We start from the raw sequence: 22,347 nt of genomic DNA on the forward strand, positions 1-22,347 counted from the left end.
CAAGCCCCAGGTGATGCGAATAAACCTGGTATTTAGCGCTCATGATGGACTCAACCCCCATGTGATTGTTTACACCCCTCAAGCGGCGCGGCCCTGACAAGGATTGTAACTTTGCAAGGAGCTCTTCCCCATCCGGACCCATGCTTCTCTGACATATCGCGGGGCACGGGCGTGGGGGAGAGCTTGCTTGATGCTTGGCTCTGCTGCATCAGGAACGAGACAACTCAACACAACAACCAATGCTTGCAAAAAATTTCAGACTTCCAGTTGATCTTCTCACGAGGGCTCTTTCGTCATTTCAGGGTCCGCTTGTGACCTTTGCTCGTAGGGGAAAGGTGCCAACTGAGCCAGGAGCTGTGACAGCTCTTGATCTCGTCAGAGTAGCCTCAAAAGGCCTCATTTCCCTGGCCCCGTCTTGTCTCAGCCTTTAGGAACATGCCGTGTGTATCCGGTGTAGAGCGCCCGTCGCTGGAAGAGTAAGCGAACTATACGCTGGAGACCTCGTGTATCGCTCTGATGCTTTCACTGGGGTGCGTATTTGTCATAGACATTTTTGCTTTCCAACTGCGTGATCGACGATGTTTGCCAGGCTAAATTTCAGGAACCATGCTCTCCAAGTACCCCGGAGATTCCTTGTTGTTTTGCTTTTCTGGAAGCAGTCATGGGCTAGGGTTGTTACAGAGCAAGTTCCTGTCTGTCTGTATCTGAGGGCGTTGATTTCAATAGATAGATCCACTGACGTATAGGGCTCAGGGGTTCTCTTCTCCATATTGACTGCATCATCACCAAAAGATATTCAAAGAATGCGAGTCAGGCTTAAAGTCAATTAACATATGCTTGAACAATGAAGATATCAAATAGACGATCGACGACATGAAGCGGGTAATAGGTGGCTTATGTCGACGTCAGTTCTTGCCATTTCAATCAACTAATATCGTTTAAGTGGGCGCATCAGATAAACTAAGGTATGATGCTGGGAAGTTAACCGTCGTTACAAACGGTTGATCCTTCCTGGTGAACTTGTTACTTACCTGGTGAATATTTGGAAGCTTCCCTCTACGATACGCGTTCTGGGGGTTGGAAGGTATGACTGAGTACCTACCTACCTATTCTTTGTTGAACGGTCTCCATCTTCTGCTTGCGCGTCAATGAGTGTTCTCTCCTGTATAAACATCATCTCGATCCAGACGCAAGGAGGTTACATAACAAACGAACTTGACACATGATGTACATGCCATAACATCTGAACATAAACAACCCCTTTGTGATTGATGGCTTAATAGGCTCCCTTTCACACGCAGATCCCTAGAGAGAGGCACGAAACACAAGGGACGATCCTGATGCCATTCAGAAGCAACTCCACCCACATGATAGGCAATAGGTCTCTGATCAGCCAGCCATTTTACGACCACAACGCAAAACGACCCTTCAGAAGCAATGATCAAAATTCCTAATTTGAGTTTAGGCGGCTTAGCTCAAATTCAGGAACTTTCAGCGCCATACCCGCGATGGTCTATGCTAGCTTTCAAAGAAGCAATTATGCGTTCCACGACCATCCCACGCAAACTCCGGCCCGGGACAAGCTCTACCGCTCCAATGACCTGGATATGACTGAACGATCCTGCGATCCGGAATTGAGATCACGTTGTTCAAAGCACGACGCCATTCCCTACAAGTTACAACTGGCCACATGCATGGCCCAGCTGATGCTAAGCCCCTAGGTGTGAATGGTGAACTGGCTAGGCACTGGCACCACTACTTTCATGTTGGAGCGTGGTACAATTCTAATGGAAGATCTGCTGCCTGCCCTGTTCAACTGCTTCTGCTAGACTTAATGACCAGCAGATTCAACTTGAGAATCAGCGACCCCTAAGTCAAGATTCTGAGACTGATCTTCTGGTCTTGCCCTGATTTGGGTCCGTTTCCCCGGGGCCCCAGAAAGTTGGTGTTTCTCAAGATAAGACATCATCGTCGCTTGATAACGGCCCGCAGTCGCGATCGGCGGAGCATGTTTGCATGCGTGTGTGTGTGTCTTGCCCCTTCCAACCGCCTGGAGCGATAACAGGAGTCATGTTTAAGCAGAAGTAAAGAATGATCGCCAGTTACTTGACGTCGCCGACATGAGGTTGGCATCGCCTATCGGCCAGCCAGAAGCGCCGATTTCAACCCCAGCTTTTACTGGACGTGGTCAGGTTGCCTGACCCCGCGAATACCACCCTCCAAGAAGCAAAACCAGTAGAGAGAAAACAAGCCCAGAGCTAAACTTGGCACACACCCGCATCTTGAAAGTTTGGGGGAGAAGCGCACACACCACCCATCCCCGGATTTCTACTGGCAATCCTTCCTTGGACTCCAGCCCAGATACGGAAAACTTGTCAAAATTGGTGTTTCTTCTTGGTTCGCACACTTTCTCCTACACACCATTTCACGCTTGCATCCGATTTCTGGCACAGCTCTCATTCGTCCTTGTTTTGTAGCGGTGAACTTGCCATACATTTCTGTGCCGGACTTGTGTTGCCGTGAGTCGACTGCTCTAATCAAACCGACTGTTACCTTCAGCTGGTGCTTATCGTGGCCAGGGGCTGTTGAACCACTCAGCCCACGAAAGACGGCCACATTGAGAAAATCCCCCACTTGCCAGACATTTCATTCGTGTGCATCTGTCATTGTAGGTGTGGTACATGGCGCGTATCGCCCGATGCAATACCCCTTCACCGAACATCCCGGCCCGAGACACCTGGGCCAGCCAGCAAATAGCTGTTTTTGAACTTCACATGTTGAATTTTAATCTTCCCAACAATTACACAGGGATTACCGTGAACAAGGGGATGCTTTCCTCAGATCATTATTAGACTTGATCAAAGACAGTTTCGCCATCCTGTGTACACCGACAGTACGCGCGCAAGAAAAGTATCTGACGTCCAATGATACTTTGTCCCTTTGCTGTACCAGATCAAAATAGCTACACCCCTGAATTTGGCCGGGCTGAGCAAAGACAGAGTCTTGGTATCTGGAGGACGCGTATCCTCAGCCCGTTGTCCTACCTGTTAGAAACAGTCTCAGGACCACATATGACTTATCAGTGTGAGCCAGCCACCAGTGTACCCGTATCTACCAGGGGAAGCCCCAAGAGGTTGCCTGGAAAGCTTGAAGCCTCATGGGCTGACGTGATGCGTTGGATGAATTGATGCAGAGTTGAGGCGTGCCACTCAAAAGATTGACAAGATTGCAATTGCTTGTTTGCGCACTGGTGAACGAGGTTGAAATGTTCTGTCCTCTCACCTTTTGCTTTTTGGTTTAACCACAAACACGCGCACACCCCACGGGGGAGGATCAAGAAGCCCCCATTCACTTGCCGAGGACCTTATACGTCGCCTTATCAACAACGACTGAGCGAGGGCATTTGTGGCTTCAATCTTTCCGATAGACTCTCAGCCCAGCGGTCCTGCACCCCGAAACTGAGAGGTCTCCTCATCTGGCGCGGCCGCTAATGGGCACTTGTTGCGCCCTGAAAATATGAATAGCCGGGAGTCTCATATCATGAGCCGAAAAGATTTATTCTCTGGTCGATGTTTACTAAGCGCAGTGCATGGCTTGATAACAGAAGCGAAAAGAGATAACAGTGAGAGTGAGTGCGGTTACCAATACCGGTACAGCACTGTATCACCTGGGAGTTTTGCTTGTTTCCCATGTGATGACCGCCACCATCTGAGAATTTCACCATCGGGGCGCTGACACACAGGGGTTAGGTTGGGGTCAGATATGTACCAAGGTATGGATGGGGTGTGGTGTATTGGTGCTGGCTGGGTTTGGATGGTGCATATCCATGGTGGGGGAATGCGGCAGATCAGCTTGTGGCAGTTCTGCCCGTCAGCCATTTTGATCGAATACGCATAGATCTTGAGGATGTGTGGAAAAAGATGGCATGAAAGTATCAGAACATCTGCTATGATGTATCTGCGCATTCCTCTTCCAAATACCCGAACAGAGACAAACTCTTCGACATATGCTTACCCCATCAGCAGCTGTCGTCAAACTCCCCGTCATATGACGGCATCCTGAGATCTGTCTGATCTGGGTTATCTAAAAAAGGGGTACTAACGCCGAGCTGGGCTTGGCTTGGTCCCCAAGACAAGCCAAATTCTAAACCAAACCTTGCCTTGCTTGGTAAATAACTCCCCCCCCCCCCCCCCTAGACACAAAGAGAGGGACAGAGAAAAAAAATAGGTAATATTGGCCCTTCCGATTCTGCGGTTCCGCTCTGGGGAGGCTTGTTTCTGTCTCTAGATCCCCCTCCTAGATCGTGGTTAAACCTTCTGTAACGGAGATAGCGTCATCCAAGGATGTCTCGACGTAAGTTATTCAACATTGAAGCTTTGAATTCCTGATGGATAGTCACCCCTCCATAAGTTACCCATCATTACTACACGCGATGATCCTGACATCAGCCATCAGGCCAGCAGGTTTACGACACGATGAAATTCGTCGCTGGCATTCCAGATCATCCAGGTTAATTCGTTTCCAAGTGGAGCGGGTAACAAGCTCTGTGAGCATTGCAACCGTGAGTTTTTGTTGGATAACATCGCTGCATTTTTGTCTAGGTATCTATCTATCGCCGTGCATCATACAAGTATTAGTTTCGTAATCTTCCACAAGAGCCACTGGCAACCCAGTAACGTTAGCCTCCAGGACAGGCTTGACAAAGCTGAGCTGAGGCTTACCCGGGTGTGCCAGGCCCTAGTCGACCCATTACCAAGTCCCATCAAGGCCCTCTTCGAGGTAGAATGATCCCGCACATCCAAAGAATAAAAACGAGGAGACATGAACATTAAACATTTGACATGATATTTTTGATTGAAATTGTAACAGGAGTGAAGTTTCTTTTCATAACAAGAAGTAAAGAGAAAACAATCAGTGGATATCAAATAGAACTGCTTTTCCGACGGGGCAATGATAGCCTCCGACGTCCCCCGAGGCAAGCCCGAGAGAAAAAAATCCAACTGCTCCGCAATTCGAAATCTAGTTTCCGCCGCCTCCCAAACATGAGCCGGACTCGGTGTTGCTACCGTAGTCCACCGCCCTTGAATTAAAAAAAAATGCTCTCTTTCGTCTCACAAATGCCGCCCAAATCCTCGCCGAGTGCTCAATCCTTGAGATGATGTAATTCGATTGCCATGTTGTAAACCATAAACGCCGTTCCTTTCTATTCCTCTATAACCCATAGTCGTCATCAAGTCGTGCGAGTTGCGATACGATGTCGTGCCCTACATTCGATCCATGAGATCGCCGCCGGCCAGACTGCTGGTTCCTGAACTCCTGCCGCTGTGGCTGAAGCCGTTGTCAGAAAGTAGATCCTGGACAGCCACCTTGGGAACCTGAGGAACAGGGAGCTTTCGCTGAGATCCATCGGGCCGGCTGATGATGTCTGTCAAAGACATCCCAGTAGGGCGAGGCTGGGTAGTGGGGGCAGATCCCTGCTGGAACTGGTTCTGCTCGAGATGAGGCTCCATAGGGGCCAAAGCAGGCGTCGTGTTGTGCTGGAGAGACAAATTTCGGAGACTTGGCAACTCATAACCAGTAGAGAAAGGTCGCAGGCGAGGAGAGTGAGCAGGAGTAGCGATAGGGGTGTGGTCGGGAGTGGGTGACAGTGAGTCGTGAGAAAATGTTGGCGAAGAGGGAGCTGTAGAGTTGGGGGAGTTGGGCCTTGATCGCTTAGCATGTCGCATAGCGCCAGAATAGTGGTCATCGCTGGGGTCCTCATTTGAGTGAGAGCGGCCCATGTGGTAGGAAGAAAGCGTAGGCAGGTGGCCTCGAGAGCTGTGCATTCCGTGACCAAAGTAAGGATGATGACGGTGGTTGTTGCTGTGGTGAGGAGGAGCAGTAAGAGTCTCACGCTCAACCTGAGTAGCGGCCTTGGCCAACATGGAAATGTCACCGCCGCGGTTATAGTGAACCGCGGAAACGGGCAGAGCAAACGTAGAGTAGGAGTGAGGAGGAGACACATTGGGTGAAGCCAATGCAGAGCCAGGAGCAGAGCGGATGGTCTTGGGCGCGGGAGGCGGTGCCATCATTCCATCAGGCATCATATGAGGCGGGAGTCCCTGCTGCTGGTGCATTTGGTGCTGCTGCTGCTGGTGTGCCTGAGCCGCCTTGTTACCTCGCCTTGAGTTAGGGTTGTTGTGAATGCGAGAGTGGCGGGTGAGCTCATCAGATCGAGAGAACTTCTTGCTGCAGCCGGGGAACTGGCAGGCGTGAGGCTTCTCGCCAGTGTGAGTGCGGATGTGTCGAGTCTGATGCTCGAGGCGGTGGAAGGCCTTATCGCAGAGAGGGCACTTGTAAGGTCGGGGCAACTCATTTGAGTTCTCCGAGTTCTGGGCACCCGGAAGGGGTCCATTGGGTTTAATAACGGTAACTGCTGCTGTAGCCATCTCGACGTCGCCCTGTTGGGGTTTCTCGGATTCCTTATCAGCCGGAACTGTGGGGTTAAGTAGATTGGAAAAATCCACGGCCGACTGTGCTCGTTGCATGTGATAGACGTCTGGAAGACCCAACTCTCAACAAAGTAGTTGTTATTGAGGTTAGGTGAGGTAGTGGAGTAACTCCAGTGTCGTCGAGATAATGGTGGATCGTTGTGTGTGAACGGGTATATCGTTCAAGTTGTGATGGTTGTTGTAGTTGTAGTTGTTATTCGGGTTGGTACTGAATGAAAGTATCCTTCGATTGAGATCTCGGAAGTTGATACGAGTTGGTGGAGGAAGCAAGTTCCGGGGAAGCTGGAAGATCGAATGTAGATATTTGGAAAGGACGGAAATCTGGAGGACGGAGGGGATGGGGGGATTGGAAGGTTATAAAAGATGCCGGGCTCGGCACTAGAAGCACGCACTGCACTGCGACGTCGAGGAACAGAGAGGGAGGCGCGAATGGAGCGAGGGTGGAGGGGAAGAGAGGGAACGAGGGACGGGAAGGGCCAGTGAGCACACCCCCTTCCAGGACACACACCCCGTTCACCCCACGTCCGAGGGCACCACGATGGCTTGTAGGTACCTGCTGAGGGTACCTGCTGAGAAAACCCGAGCCCGCCTTGTGCGTCCCAGGCCAGGCCAGGCAGCGGTAAAACAGAAGGGGAGCGCCTACAGGGAGAAGTCACTAGAGGGTTAGAGGTGGTCCGGTGCACCACTACAGGGGAGAAGTCCACTGATTTTAGTTGGAGGGCCCCGTGGGCGGCCCCATTGTGGACTCTGTCAGTTTAGTTTTTTTTCTTTTTTTCGTTCTCACCTTTGCGTGCTGGCTTGGGGGTCCATCTACTACTTCCAAGGGGGTGTGTTTTATCTTCTGGGATTAGAGGCAGTACGGGGCGTGGGGCGTAGGTATTGCGGGTTTGCCTTTTGTGCCTTCCCTCCACCTTTTTCTTCTCTTACCCCAGCGGGAGAAGCAGGAGGCTCCAATGGAAGGTGCAACTGGGGCTCTGGAACATGAGCCCCGTTCTTCGGGCCTTATCCTTGGGGGGCATTAACGGGGCGAGCCAGATGAAGAGTCACAGTGAGAGAGAAAAAAAAAAAAAAAAAGACAGCTCAGCTAAGCACAGCACAACACAACACAAGTCTTTCTGCATGAGGAAGGACAACTGTCTCTGCCCAATGCGACCTAGATTGTGGCTCTATTCCTCAGAAGTAGCCTATCTGTCCATCTCTCCATGTTTGTTAGTTAATTGCTATACCTGGTTCTGTATCCGCAGTGCGACGATAAGAATGATCTCCCGCTATCCTTATCCGACCCCAGAAGGGAAGAAAGGCAAAATAGAGCGAGTCATACCTTGTCGGCGCGACACGGGCCTGGGGGAGATGGACGGGTAAACTGGGGAACTCTAACGTCACTCCTTATGGCCAAGATACTTTCGCACTTCCCTTGGCCGAGCATGCCCCGATTCTCCCCATTGTCTCTGTCTTTCATCACCTCGGCTTTTACGTCCCGACCGCCGACAACTTTTTTCACCTTGGCCTTTTTTCTGTTGTGAATGTGGGGACTTTGACTCTCTGATTTCATTGGCCCGCTTGAATAGTCCCAATCCTTTCTGGCTCTCTGGCCGCCAATGCCCGAAGAAGCTCGACGGTGAGAGTTTTCAAACGCTCCACTTCACCGTGACTTTCTCCGTCCGCTCTCTCACACTCTCACGCTTTTACCGGCCCGGAACGTGGGGCATCAGGCCTTTTTCCCTATGTCGTGCTTGACTGATTGGCCTTCATTCCATCGAGCGGCTCCGACTGTGCTTTCTGTGTCTTTTTATCTGATTTTTTTTTTAGTGTATTCTACGACAAGACGTATTGACTCGTGGGTCGTCTAACATCGTCAACCTCGGGTTACTTATATCAGCATCGTATTTGCAAATCCACTATTTGGATTATCGTGGATGAGCCTTGAGAAGACACAAAATTGCATGTCGATCTCCATCAGTATATTTTTGTCATTTCCGTGGTGCACATTTTGTCATGCTCTTTTCGCTCAGTAATCAGTAACCAATGTCGTGATAGAGACCAATTGTACGTAATCGTCCGTTTGCAACGTCGGACCTGTACTTCCAGGACCATGTCTTCATCATGCCATACCACAGCATAACTTACCAATTGCAACACCTATACCATGCAGATAACGCTGCGGCGTCCTCCCCCAGTTTCTCCTTTACTCCGTTCTTCATGCTAAGAATCATGCTACGATAGCTAGCCCTGAGCTACAGTGGAACCTCCCAGGGACGCAGTCGACAGTACACCCACCTATCTCTCATGGGTCTTGACCTGATATGGAGCTCACGATGCTTCACAGGTGCCACTCCACTGATTGGCCCTGATTGGCATCCATTGGTTTCTCATTCAGTTGAGATTGAATTTTCATCTCGGCACTATCTTTTGCGCTCCACGAGGGTCACGCTTCTGTGTAAGTCTTGACTAGCATCAAATCTGTTACCCCAGAAGTCCACTCACACTTTTCTCCCCAGATTTGAGGTAATGATCCTCGTGCTATCAATGTCAAAGCCGCCATGGCCGCCAGCACCTATCAGAGACTGTTCTGGGCCTAATTGTAGGATCCGAGCAGTAAAATGCGCCAAAACACCTACGGCTTGGTTTGCGATATCGCTCGGCTATTTGTCCGCATAGTTTTGGTGTTTGAAAGCCAAGTCAAGTGTGGGGTTGGCCTTTGCCCGGCTAATCACTCTCCCAGCTGATCATGATAAGCACGCAACCGAAAGAATAATGGACCAGAATGATGAGAACTCATCTTGGAAGCCTTGTCTAATATCATGAGGAAACACGTCATTTGAATCAATGACTCTCATAACAGTTTCAGCGACATCTGTTCCATGATGACGAAACGTTGCCAAGTGTTGAATTGCGGAACCTATCAGTCGGTAGCCGGGGAAATGCAACGGCAGTCAGTTATGCTCCAACCTAGCTTATCAGTACCAATTTGCCAAACTCCCAAGAACCCTTTCTTGTGGACCAGAACTCTAGGATCTTCTGGGCACACACGAGACCAGTTCGTTCACCCACCGACTGCGCTTCAAGTGGTGTTATCTTCATATTGAGCCCCAGTATAATCGGGCCATTCACCGCGACAAGCGCGCTCCCCAGAGTCTCTCCTCCGTCTCAAGCCGTCGTCTGGGGGTGGGTGATTCCTCCTTGGCACTTGTCCAGGTTCTTATCGTCAGTTGTTGGTGGTCTTCGGTCGCACTATACGGTGTTTCGGTACCCTTGGGGCTAGACCATTTGATGAGCAAAGATAAACCCATAAGCGGACGCCTCACGAGTCGCGGCTCTAAGACATTCATTCATAAGTCAATAATTGCCCGTGACAAACAGATTAGTTTACCCTGGCTACTCATCGTGTTAATTCAAAATTCGCCTCCCCCATACACTATTTTCCCCATCCCCGGATAATCTCCTCATTGCTGCCGCTCCTGATTTGCCGGTCCAAAGTCTAGATAGAGCCGCCCCCATACAAATCTCCGCAATCAACCTCATCACGAGATAAGTCAATATCCATTCCAAACTCCAAACTTGACGTAAAAGAGCAATATTCCCCTGTTTTCCAAGTTAGTCTATGGCTCCAGATAGCGGCTGTCCCTTTCTAGGCATTTTTGCAGCTGCGGCTCGGCGGATCGATGGCAACATGTTCCCCAGATTTCACATCTGATCAGAGTTTTGGTCTAGTCACCAACACTGCTGATACTCAGGGGTGTGTGAACTCTCAGAGTTCCAATCACAAGCCGTGATAAGCAAAACTTGACTGATATGATACCCTAAACCCCAGCCAGATTGTCGCTTTTGGCAAACCGTAGGCGCCCTGAATCACCAGGGGCTTCAATACCCGCTTAGAGACTCTGAGCGTGCCCTTTTGACAGCGTCGTGCCGCCTTTGCACATGTTTGCTCTTTGCTTCCCGGCTTCCGCCAACTGCTACGGCATTTTAGTATGTCAGTGACCCTGGTACGCCACCTCATCTTTTGACCTCCCGAGCGACCACTCAATCCCGTTTCTGTGAGCAGATAAGGCAATCCGACCCCCAAACCAGCACCCTAGTTCCTAGACACTAGGAGGCTCTGTGCCCATCTTTCTCCAGCTTCCCCTTGTGCGATGGCGCCCCGGACTCGAATGCCTGATGCTGGGTGATAATCCCAGGCGAACTAGCCTAATTGCGGCAATTCCGGGGGATTGATCTAAGATCTTATCCTGGCTCTCGGTGATTCGGAACGGCGAACACCGCCTGCATGGAAGCATATCCTCGACTTCGGCCCGGAATTCAGATGCCTTCCAGATTCGCCATGGCCTGATGCATCTGCATACTGTAGTCTTGAGCGGCTGAAGGTCTTCTTTGAGTCGCGGATTATTATTGCATGCCAGCAATGGCTGCGGTTGCAAACAGATGAGGATACGCGTATCAAAGGACAGTGCAGCTCCTGAGGCACTAGAGTGTTTCCAAGAGGACGAACGGATTCGTGAGCCAAGTGTCGTGATAACGAGGCGGAATTGCCCAGCTTGTCACAGACCCTGACCTGGCCCGCAAACCCTGCCCCTAGACTCAGCATAAAAAGATCTCCGATTTAATCAATGCTTGCGGCTATTTCCCCAACTCATATCGTAGCTTCAATCTCGTTCATTGGATGCGCATGTTGGTTTGGCCGATAACAGCTACCTAATGCGTTGACATGCGAGATGCGGCAACCCATGTCTTGCCGCTGAGGCCAATGCGCCCGCCCTGAATCCAAGTAACCGGTTAAGATTTACAGCCGCAGGGCCGAGAAGCTGACATGTTTTGGTAGATGATGAGCGTCAACTATGTGTTGTCATCGTTTATCATCTCCTGAGCAAATGCTGTGGTCACGACCTTAAAAGTCTCAAGGCGTAGCGGACCAAGATTACTGTCCGATGCTCACTGTGGATTGCATGTTCAATGCTGCTAATCTGGCTTTGCTTTGGCTCAAGGCCCTGAGGTGAATAGCCGAGCCAGCGAGTAAAGGCCCGAAAACACCAAAGGGGCAGTCATCTCGGTTCGGATCTTAGCAGGCCTGGCTGAGTCGACAGCACTCAGTCAGTGTCAGTCAAGGCCCTACCCCACGTGGTGCGGCAATTGGTGTGTTGTCGCTGCGTTAGTCAGAAAAGATGAAAGCCATCCAGGTACAGATTTCAGTCGTTGGTTCTTTGTAGAACAGTGTTGGTGGCTTGGCTTGTGAGATGCTCTCCAGAGATTCAGGGGTCTAGATCTCTGGCCAACAACAGGCAAGCTCTCTGCGGGGCTCCAGCTTTTTGCATGCACATAGACACTGGCGCCCCTTGCAGAATGCCTGCGGCTCATTGAGAGCTGGACTAGACCTAATCAAGGAGGTTAAAGGCTCCTTATCGCCGTAGCTATCGCCAATGGTATTCAGGCGGGTAATTGAGCAAGACGATTGAATTCTTGCGCAACTCAGAGCCAAGGGTCTAGTAAGATTGTGGTCAAGAAATCTTCATCCCAAGCTGGACCCTCACTTGAACGTTGCATTGTGGGGGTACGACACAATATGCTTGAGCTTGTCGTTTACTCTCAAAGCCCGTTATTCCCGTTCATGAACCCGATATTGGCCGAGCCGTACATGCACTGTCCCATCTTGTGAATGAGGCAGCTCTGCGCACAGTAGAGTACTCGGCCTTTTTTTCAACACCATACTGACTTCATCGGAGTGGGCTTTCGGTGAGATGATTGATAGCGCCGAAATCACCTGTTCCCCGCAACATTTGCATGAATTTGCTATGGCTTCATCCGCTGTCAGAAAGGTTGGCCCGTCTGAACTGTATGGCCTTCGTATTGCGGACGTAGTATAGCCCCTCAGCAAATCTCGAGCGAGCAGGCACTCTGGCCTCATATTCTCACATGAATCTCCATAATCCCCCAAGGGTCTACTGGAAAACCCCATGGGTACTGTTCCACGACTTCCAGGGCGTGGTACCTTGCAGCTCTTTTGGGGCCCGCCGCATCTAGCCGTGTGAGACTTTTTTTTTTTTTTTGCCAGCACACGACTCTTGTTGTCTCCAGTGCACGGCCACCCTAAGCCTCGTCGTGACGAGATTGACTAATGGCAGAACCACAGATTAACTCTTACAAGAGCTCGGAAATGGCGGCGCTTAGTCGGAAACCGCGTTACAGCTTCATCAGTGTGGGGTGGTCAGGGTTGTAAACATGAACTTGGAGCCCAGATATCAGAGGTGACGATCCAAAGACCAAGATTTGTCACTGTTTGCGCGTCAAGGAAGCCTTACTCCGTCACTTGAAACCTCGTAGAGGACGCAACTACTGGGTACAGGCATGGTGTTGATGTAATGCGAGCACCACCGCCATTGGGCAAGACCTTCCAAGCATGGCATCGGAAGATTCAAACCAATACCACGCACATCATACTTCATTCCCGTTTGCTTGCATTTCTTTCAGCGGCGATACGGCTCGGTTTCCTTATCTCTATACCTCAAAGGTACTCTCCTATCGTGGCCCGAGACTGTAAACCCTGCCGATGACTTGAAATATTTTCGCTTCTCGTCCGGGGTCGAGAAGATGGGGTAGCGTCAATTTCCCCACAGGATCCTCCCGCGGCCAGCCATGATCTAGACGGGAGCGAGCGACGTGTGGCATGGCCGTATCTGCTATGTGATGATCGTCTGCTCGAGTCAAGGTGATCTACCATGCTATGGTAGATCATGCCGTGCTATCTTGTGTGTTTGGCTCCTGCATCTGAGGTGTTATGGTAACCCACAACCGTACATGTAGTACCGTTGACCTTCTGTGCATCACTGCGGACGACGGGAAGGCATCCCGAAGGCATCAAGCCAGTCCCCTTTTCTTCATATCCAATTATCTAACTCCCTAGGCGTCAACCAAATCTCATCACATATGTTCTTGACGACAAACTCAGGAGGGAAGTTTGTGACAACTCACCTCTTACGATGGGCAGTCGCCACCTCACAGCAACGAAAATGCTTGTAACCGACGGTTAAAAGCTTTAGGAGAGTTCCATAACATATTCAAGCATTTGTCGAAGCTCAAGAATCCAGCAAGTAGGAGAGGCGAGCACCAGAGCTTGTGTGATAAAGTGAGAGTACGGATACAGCATGTTCATTCACAGTGATCTGATGTTGTTCAGGTAAGTAACTTACTTGCCACCACCAGGGGATTTCTTTCAGGGAGTTTATGCTATCAAGAGCTCCTAAGACAAGAGAAAATATTACATAAGGTTATATTATCGCTGGAAGGCATCACCAGTGTCAATTGCTTCTGGGCGCAGGAAGGTGCAATAGAGTGTCTCATCATGTGACTCTTGACCAATCACGCGTAAGACACTGCAGAGTACTCCGTAATGGGAAAGGAAAGATCCACTTGCAGATGCCTAGATGGACTACAAGGCAAATCTACTAAACATCATATTGCGATGAGTACTTACTAAGGATGGATTACCATTCAATTCACGGCTATGACAGGGCAAGCTTTGATACACCAGGCACTCGTTCGTTTTGTAACAAACTCCCACGATTTGGAGTCTAAGCTTACCTTTCAACAGACCGACTTCCAACAGTATCAGCTTCACAGGCTCTCGACGAGCTTGGTAGCGACGCGTCAACTCATGTCTCGACCGGTGTTGAAGAGTTAGATCGTTCTCTTCTTGCCAAAGTATCAGCTGATTCTCAAGATACCACTGCCAAAGGTGGTGTTCATCGCGGGCAGGTCACAGAGATCTGGGGACCCCCTGGTACTGGCAAGACAGCATTGGGGTGAGTAGGCTGTTGTCCCGTATAGTCACAGAGTTGACTTGTGTGATAGGCTCCAGCTTACAGCAAATGCATTGTGTGATGGTGATGCTGTTGTCTGGGTAGGTCTGTTGATTCCAATCCAACATTCTCATCTTTTACAAATAGTCAAGCTTACTATTGCTTTGTAGATTGTTTTCAAACTTTGCAACATTACAGACTTCGGGCGGTGACCAATGCAACAAAAGCCCGTCGCAGCAGTCAAATAAATTCAGCGCTTGATGCATCAGAGACTCAAGAAGGAGACGCTAGTCGATTCTATCATTATTCATGCTTCACTCTCCCCCATTTGGTTGCTCTCGTGTCACGGCCTACCGCCAAGCTGATTCCACACAACTGCTCATTAATGGTCATCAGTTCTTTATCAGCATTGGTTAACTCCGCCTTACCCAAATCCCACGATGGTAAGGCTACATCTAAGAGCAACAAGGGTACGTGCATGCATTACCGTCTTTACAAGGTCTAGCTAATGTTTGCGCAGGTCCAAGTCCATCTGCGAAGCGATCACAGGCACTGCTTTCGATCGTGAATGCCCTTCATAAACTTGCTGCAACTAGAAATTGTGCAGTTGTGGTTCTGTCTCAGTGTGCAACGAAAATGAATTCAGCCAGGGGTGCAACGCTGACGGCCGCGGTCAATGCCAGTGTATGGGAACAAGGGGTTTCAACTCGACTTGTCATGTTTCGAGACTGGGTCTGGCAAGAGAACAATCTTACAACCGTCTTCCTGGCAGGTCTGCAAAAACTGGATGGAAAAGCATGCCAGGAGGTCGTGGAGAACGTCGTCGCATTTAAAGTGGAGTTAGTACGTTCTGCCAGGCACTGAATCCTCGAGCCAGCAATTACTTACATGATGACAACAGGACGGGGTGAGCCAGGTTCCCTACGAAGCATTACAAACTTTTGAGTTAGCCCGACATAAGCGAAAGCTTGGACAAACAGAACTCGAGGTTCCTGATAGCGAGGACGACGAGGATTACGGATGGGCGGATGAAGATGAAGCGGCCATGCCGGCGCCTCCGCCTCAGTGGCAAGGCAGTGAAGACCTCATTTTGGGCCAAGACATCGGTCAAAGCGAAGATGAAAACAGCGAACAAGAGGAGCCTGTCACTGATGATGAATCGATCATGAAATGAGGCTCTGGACGGAGTCTGGTGGAGTCTGGGGATTGTTGGGGGATAGTCTCGGCGCCGGTGAAGCACCGAGCATACCAGACTGTAAATAAGTCGCGTCAAGGCATGGGCAGAGCCTCACAGCGGGACGGAGATGTCAAGAAATCCCCACGGAGTGAAATGAGGAAAACTCGAGCCCCTTTATCAAATGGCCATGACGGCTCCGCCTTGAGCAAGAAAACAGCGCAGACTGGGATTGCTGGGAGCCACAATAAAGCCGCGCATCATGCTTGCTGGGCCATGGTCGGGTTGCCAAGAAGCTTCGGACAAGTCCGGCCGTAGTCTGATGAGGTTAAGCATCGTGGTTCGTGGTGGGAGGTATTTCGTCATGCTCCATGGTCCCCAGACGAAGACATACTTCTGGAAGGACAAGAAATTTCTACGAACAGACAACCCCAGGACCTAGGTCCCCCAAACAAGCATAGCTTTGCTTGGCGTTTCTCCATCCAGGTCAACCAAGAATGAGCAACGGTTGGGCGGCTGGCGGAGGTTTTACTCTACTAAGGTGGCGCTTGGAGGTGCGTGCTCCACCGGGCCGGTCGCTCTCTGAAGGGGGATCTCGAAGTACCTACGGGGAAAAGATACTTGTGTGCTGGTTTCTGCCCCCAGGTTTTGTACATACACACCACCCTTCCGACCTGGTTGTTGAAAGCTCCTAATACGTTTATCCCCAAGATTTTCTTTACGGCCCTTAATTCTGTGTCATTCACGGTGGCGATTTTGCTGAAGAAAACGTGGGCACGCAACCTCTTGGACTGAAAAGCCGAATGTTTGGAGAAAAGAAGTCCGGGAGAAGACGCATGGAAGCATGACTGACTCAATGAATGACGCAGCAGTTCCCAGCACGGATGGCACCATCACCGTCTATCCTACTGCGACCATCTCGCGCAGCTTTTATCGAGTATCGATTGGCCCTTGACTTGAAATGGTTTGCCATGCATACCTAGGCTAGAGATACCAGGCTCGGGCGCATTCAACGCATGCAACAGCATGCACAATGCAAACTCGTGTTTTACCTTCATATTATGGATTCAATGCGCAGTCTTGAAACCCCAGTGTCGTCTGTTGCTGTGGATAAGTCAACACCAAGCACCCAATAACGACGGTATGCGTGGTGCTTTAGAATATACCAGATGAGTCTCATCTGGGCTAAGTGCGATATTTGTGACCCAACCGATTCAACATTGCGTGTTCATCCACTCGACAAATCAATCACCAACGTTTATGGCGGCTATCTGGAGGTGAAGCAAAAAGAATTTTTTTTGAGCCCCATGCCAGGCACCAGGGGTCTTGGAGATTTCACGGGTTTGCGGACGTTTGACCACACACCGCCGTCGTGGCTTTTTCTTGTTGAACCTGTATCTGCATTCTCACCAATGACTTGGCTTTTTTCGCTGCACAGAATACGGGATGCGCACTAGCATGACTTCAGGCCCACGCCAGATCTCACGATCTGGGATTCACGCAAGTTGGGCCGAGATTGGATTGGATTGGATGCTGCTTATAAGCCCACTAGCCTCTGCCTCACAATGCTATGGAACTGCAGTTTGCAGTCGTGCCGAGACATGTCCGCAGTATGGAAATTCGTTGGTCTTTGCTCAAACTTGTCGCACTCGAGATGCTTTGGATACGACACAGATCAATTGGCGACCCATTCTCCCCCATACATGTTGAACAACTTCCATTTTAGAAGGTTGTGGATAGCTACAGGGTCAGCGTTGTGGGATTCAGCAGCCTCATGTATGCTTCGACAGGCAATTGCTCACGGCAGCGAGCGGCTTAAGGGGCATTGAACATTTAATTACTGTGCTATATCCTGGAGACCCAGCTTCTTCTCTTTGATTTCATTTCTAACATCAGTGCCTGGGTCAAACCGTTTCCACATGCAGACATGCATTATTCAGCTGTGTGTGAAAAAGATATCCATTCAAGACCAGGGTACATCTACAGGGCACTCAGACGATTATCCATCAGCATGGGCCGATGATAGCGGATGCCTTCTCGGAGTATCCCCAACCGCTGCAGCAGCGGCTTTTGTGCACAGTGAATTTGCGATGCCAGGCATGTCATCGTCGCTTGTTGAGGGTTCCAAGGCCCAATGGATTGACGGGGTTACGTCCTCCCTCAGTCAATTTGCTTGTCCAATTGAGGTCTATCGGTGAAATGCCTCCAATCTGTCGCAAGGCGAACCCCGCGAGATGTGGAATGTTGAAGCATGCGCCCTGACCAGCTTCTGGCCTGATCTTTCGAGTGCCCCAGGATTTCGAGCTCTTGATACTTCCAATCACAGTTGTTGGTTCCTTGCTTTCCCTACACCTCCAACTTGGATGCCTTATCGGCATATGCACGGCAGATGGCCGACGATCTTGCTACGTTGACCCCACGGAAAATGCACCGCGTTCTTCCACTTGCCTTTCCCCTTCCTTAGTTTTGCTTTTTCCCCGTGTCCAATATGTATGTAAATATGGATACTGGTGCTACATTGAGGTCTGGGGAACTTAACCATAGCAGTGCATCATGGAGACTGCGGAGAATATCGCGTGATGCGAGACACGGATGTCAACGCCGAACTGTGCGATCGTATCATCCGGAACACGATCCTCGGCACTCCGCGACGGATGGAATCTACTGCGGTCCCATTACCGGACACCCGGACTCTGGTGGTCTGAACAACGCGTGATCGATATTCTAAAATGGTAGTCCGGCTCAACATTTGCGTTCTTGGGGTTTCCCGACTGTGTATGCGCATCAATCACCCAGCCGCTTTGTCCCCCAGACTCCCCGTTAATAGATGAGAGACTTACAGTTATGATCCTGGGGATGAGAAACCATAGGGTCCCCACGGAAAACAGACTGGCTATGCTGCACCCCCTCGGAGCGAGCTTTCATGTCCGCCTAGATACACGTACAGTGTCTTTGTTCTCTCAAGCTGCCGAGATATGTGGTTCCGGCTGCATTGTATTACAACTCACGTAAGCTCTTTGCGGATCCTAACGGGTCGCATGCTTCGAGAGCGTTCCAGGTCTGTAGTTGACTCGCTCCATTATTGCTCTGTTGCCACATGGATCTCTATTCTGGCGATCATGGTTGAGATCGAAGTATGATCACGGGCCATGGCATTTCTCCATTCGAGTTTGATGTAACAACCTAATTGTATTAATAGATGCTATACACGAGTTCGAATAGAAGTTTCGAGCTTACGCAGCCGCGAGAGGGCTTGCATGAAACATACATATGTGCTTGGCAAGTCCGCTGATTGAACAATTCATCTGGGACTTACTGCCTTGTTTGAGCATCTTCCAGAACCATGCCCTACACTATACTCAAAATGGCACCCAACACAAGAAACAAGTAACAACTCCCCAAGGTTTCTGATATCAGCAAGTATTGCCAATATCAGAGACTCTCGGCATGTGCTCGGTATCTATTTTGAACTTGTCGTGAAGCTCACAACATTCCGAGAGGTGCATCAACATCGTACGACAGAACCCCGTTACTTATTATGACCTTCATGCTCGGATTTAGGGGAGAGCATCAACAGGTTTGAAATTCCCAGTGACAGCTACATGTGAAGACGAATAGTTTCGGGTAAATTGGACTGGTGGTGCGAGGATAACAGCAAATGTATAGTCCGGTTGTTTTAGTTCATTGTGTACATCTGATGAGAACAAAGATTAATGAGAATGCAATGATCTTGTAGCGCACGACATAACTCCAATTTACTGAGGACGAGCGATTGTCAGCGTAAAACTCAATGCATGCTTCATAACATATACTCTATATTGCTAACAATGTTGTCTTTCAAGTCCTGGTCGAGGATTGGAAGTCAGATGCATAGATCTAGGGTAGCCATCTTTGAGCCTCCGAGGTGAGATGGACTTGACCGAGGTGAGCGGGGAACGGACAATCTGCAGGCCGATCCCTCTTTGTAGTCATCCCGTAATCTTATTGGCCAACATACTCATCGCGACTTCTATCTTAGCTTCACGTTCATTTGAATCAGGGCAGAAGCCAAGTTTAAGTTCAACTCATCATTAACCGTCCTTCTTCATCAATCGACATCAAAATCTAGAGGTATCTCATATCGAAGGGCCTGCCGATGCGGTGCAATTGATAAAAAGGTCCAAGAAACGGCGAATCGAGCGGTGGATGAGAACAAAGAAGACTCGAGTAAGATGACATCCCTATTTCACTACACCAAACTCCTTATCAAAATTGCGGATTTCTCGACGAGATCGAGAATCAATTGTCATGTTTCATTGAAATAGGAGCATATGGTCTTGTTCCGCATACAATTACTTCCCGCTCATGACACTGCCATCATGCCACTGCTCGGTTGCCCGTGAATAAGGTTCTAGGGCTCACCACTGATTCAGATCCATTCATTCATTCACCCGACCGAAACCAGAACCTCGACAACATACTTCTACACCAAATTTCCTGTGACATATCGTCTTCGCACACTACGTCTTCATCATGTCTGAAACTCAAACTGAAGAAGTTCGTGCCTCAGTTCCCATGGAGACCAAGGTTGAAGTTGTCAAAGCCGAGAAGAAGCCATTCTCCTGGCTGTACGTTTATCGATACTGTTCTATGAACACATATTGACACTAAATAGCGAACCGCACCCCACGTTTGTCATCATCCTCGTTGGTCCTGATGAGACTCCTTTCGGTATACAGAAAGATTTCCTCTGCTCTCGATCCGAGTTCTACGAAAAACATTTTTCAGAAACCAACTCCGACGACAAGATTGAGCACATAGTCAAGCTTCCTGAGACCACAAAGGAGATATTTGGCCTGGCTCAACACTTCCTTTACACGGACAAGGTGATTGCGGATGAGGCTAATGTCCCATCGTATGAGGCTTTTGTTGGACTTTGGAAGCTTGGTCATAAACTCAATATCAAGGGATTATGTGACAAAGCTCTTACCGCTATGATCGACTGTCGTCGAATCACGGAATCGATTCCAGCTACACCCCTTCTCATCCAGGTCTGGAAGGATACACCTGAGGGCTCATCGATTCGAAAGCTGCTGTTGTCATGGACCGCCGAGTACATGCGCTTTTCGGACGCCCGAGCAGAATTTGCCAAGTCACTACCCCAGGAGGTTCTCAGTGAGCTTGTAGTTGCCATGAGCTCCTTCGACACGGCTCTCACCCCCGAAGCATCGGCCACTAGTACTCTCCCATCTGTGACACCTCGCAAAAACGTTCATTACCTGGAGGACGAGCCCGAGAATGATGCGAAGAAGAGCAGACGAACGAGCGGTGGACCAGTCAGCGCTCCCGCATCAGCAGATCGATCGATCAAAGCTCGTGGATCTTTGCCCAAGCCCGCGCCTCGACGTAGGACTAGCGCTGGCTATGCCGAGGGCCGAGACTTTACTACATCACAAAAGTTGGATTTCTGCGCAGATCTGTTGACAAGAATGTTGTCCGGACCCGGTAAGTTGACCTCTGACGCCTCTGAAGGTAATCGCTAACTTGAAGATAGGGTTCTGGACCAGACTCGTTGGCCCCTTTAGAGACGCTGTCGAGCCCGTCGAGGATGGCGTGCCTGACTATTTCGAGAAGGTCAAACGACCAATGGACCTTACCACGATCAAGGCCAAAATGGACCGCAAGGAGTATACCAACGACGAAGAGTTCCTTGCAGACGTCCGTCAGATTTTTGACAACTGCTTCACATATTGGAAGAAGGGAGACCCAATGTGGCTTGCGGGGGAGAAACTCCAAAAGACATTCGAGGACAAGTTCTCCCACATGAACAAATGGATTGCCAAGATGGGTGGCGATGAGGCCGACTAGATGGGAGCTCTATCGCGAAGATCCACTAGGATTCAAGGAGAACCCCCATCTCAGACGGATGGACACCAAGGTGATGTTTGAAACACCTGTATTATATATATATATGTGGTGCTTCCTGGCCATCTTGTACCAGACAGCGGTTAGGAGACTATAGGATGGGGATAAGTGCTTGTGCTAGTATGTAAGGTAATGTGTTTCTTTCGGGCGTCTCTGGGAGGTCTGGTAAAAGGGGAGTCGGATCTTTTTGTCCGCTCACAGTGCAATAGCCCGAGTAATTGATTTATTAAACCTGGTTAACGTGGTCGATCGATGCATTAGCTGATGATCTTAAGAATTGACCAAATTAGGTAGAATGAGATCGAGGCACCAAGTGCTCAGGGCAACGCCATTTCGCGTTAACGGATGTCGAGATGAAGACCAATCTACAGGACGTTAACTAGAGCTAAGAAGCACTGACAAGCGCGGTCTTTTGCCGGTGAACGATATTGAGGAGGCTGCTTTTCTTGAAGCTGAGAGTGACGGGAGGATACATGATGTTGTGTTATGAGTCACTAGTCTTTATGGGCAGCTGCGTGTCAATTGTGCCAGCTCAATGGTAGGTAGCCTACGTGTTCCTTGGGCCTGCTCTGCTGGTGTCGTTGATGTAAGCGTCTATGCGTCTGCGGGAAGCCGACGATGAGTTGTCAGTGGATTTATACGAAGACAAGACAACAGCCATGATGTTTTCATCGTGACATCAATATGAAACTTTATTTTAGCCGCCACATGTTGATGCACACCACGATATTGTACTCAAGTGTAGAATCAGAGAGTCTAAGGAGTAACTAGCGAAGTGACCGAGTCGCGCAAAGGTCAATAGACGCTAGACGCTCAGGTACAGACTTAGTCCGGGGAACAGACTCGCGTTAAAATTAAGATTGCCACTGACGTTACTGGGCCCAGAATTTGGCCCCTGTCAAGTGGTTGCTCTGTGGGTTAAGTGGTTAAGTTAATGGCGCATGACCTTGTCGTTTAAATAACCTGAAACCAAGGCCAAGCCCGCTGA

The 22,347-nt window shown here is 49.7% G+C and overlaps 3 protein-coding genes across 3 annotated transcripts; 2 read left to right on the plus strand and 1 right to left on the minus strand.

Annotated features, from left to right (window-relative positions):
* Positions 1–5,264: 5,264 nt before the first annotated feature.
* On the minus strand, positions 5,265–6,527 carry BKA55DRAFT_540402 (carbon catabolite repression regulator; the record flags this gene model as incomplete). The annotated part of the gene is made up of 1 exon (XM_046190260.1): positions 5,265–6,527. One exon carries the CDS (start codon positions 6,525–6,527, stop codon positions 5,265–5,267), a length of 1,263 nt encoding a protein of 420 aa, XP_046048782.1.
* Positions 6,528–13,961: 7,434 nt separating this feature from the next.
* BKA55DRAFT_594822 (P-loop containing nucleoside triphosphate hydrolase protein) lies at positions 13,962–15,455 on the plus strand (the record flags this gene model as incomplete). The annotated part of the gene is made up of 6 exons (XM_046195717.1): positions 13,962–14,019; positions 14,074–14,284; positions 14,334–14,386; positions 14,452–14,751; positions 14,802–15,124; positions 15,183–15,455. The coding sequence occupies 6 exons, from the start codon at positions 13,962–13,964 to the stop codon at positions 15,453–15,455; spliced, it is 1,218 nt and encodes a 405-aa protein (XP_046048783.1).
* A 4,430-nt stretch (positions 15,456–19,885) lies between these two features.
* On the plus strand, positions 19,886–21,628 carry BKA55DRAFT_392677 (Bromodomain-containing protein). The gene is made up of 3 exons (XM_046186020.1): positions 19,886–20,062; positions 20,110–20,939; positions 20,989–21,628. Exons 1-3 carry the CDS (start codon positions 19,968–19,970, stop codon positions 21,300–21,302), a joined length of 1,239 nt encoding a protein of 412 aa, XP_046048784.1. The 5' UTR covers positions 19,886–19,967; the 3' UTR covers positions 21,303–21,628.
* The last annotated feature ends 719 nt before the right edge of the window (positions 21,629–22,347 follow it).

Source organism: Fusarium redolens (genome assembly GCF_020744475.1).
Source record: "Fusarium redolens strain MPI-CAGE-AT-0023 chromosome Unknown BKA55scaffold_9, whole genome shotgun sequence".
NCBI classification, from domain to species: domain Eukaryota; kingdom Fungi; phylum Ascomycota; class Sordariomycetes; order Hypocreales; family Nectriaceae; genus Fusarium; species Fusarium redolens.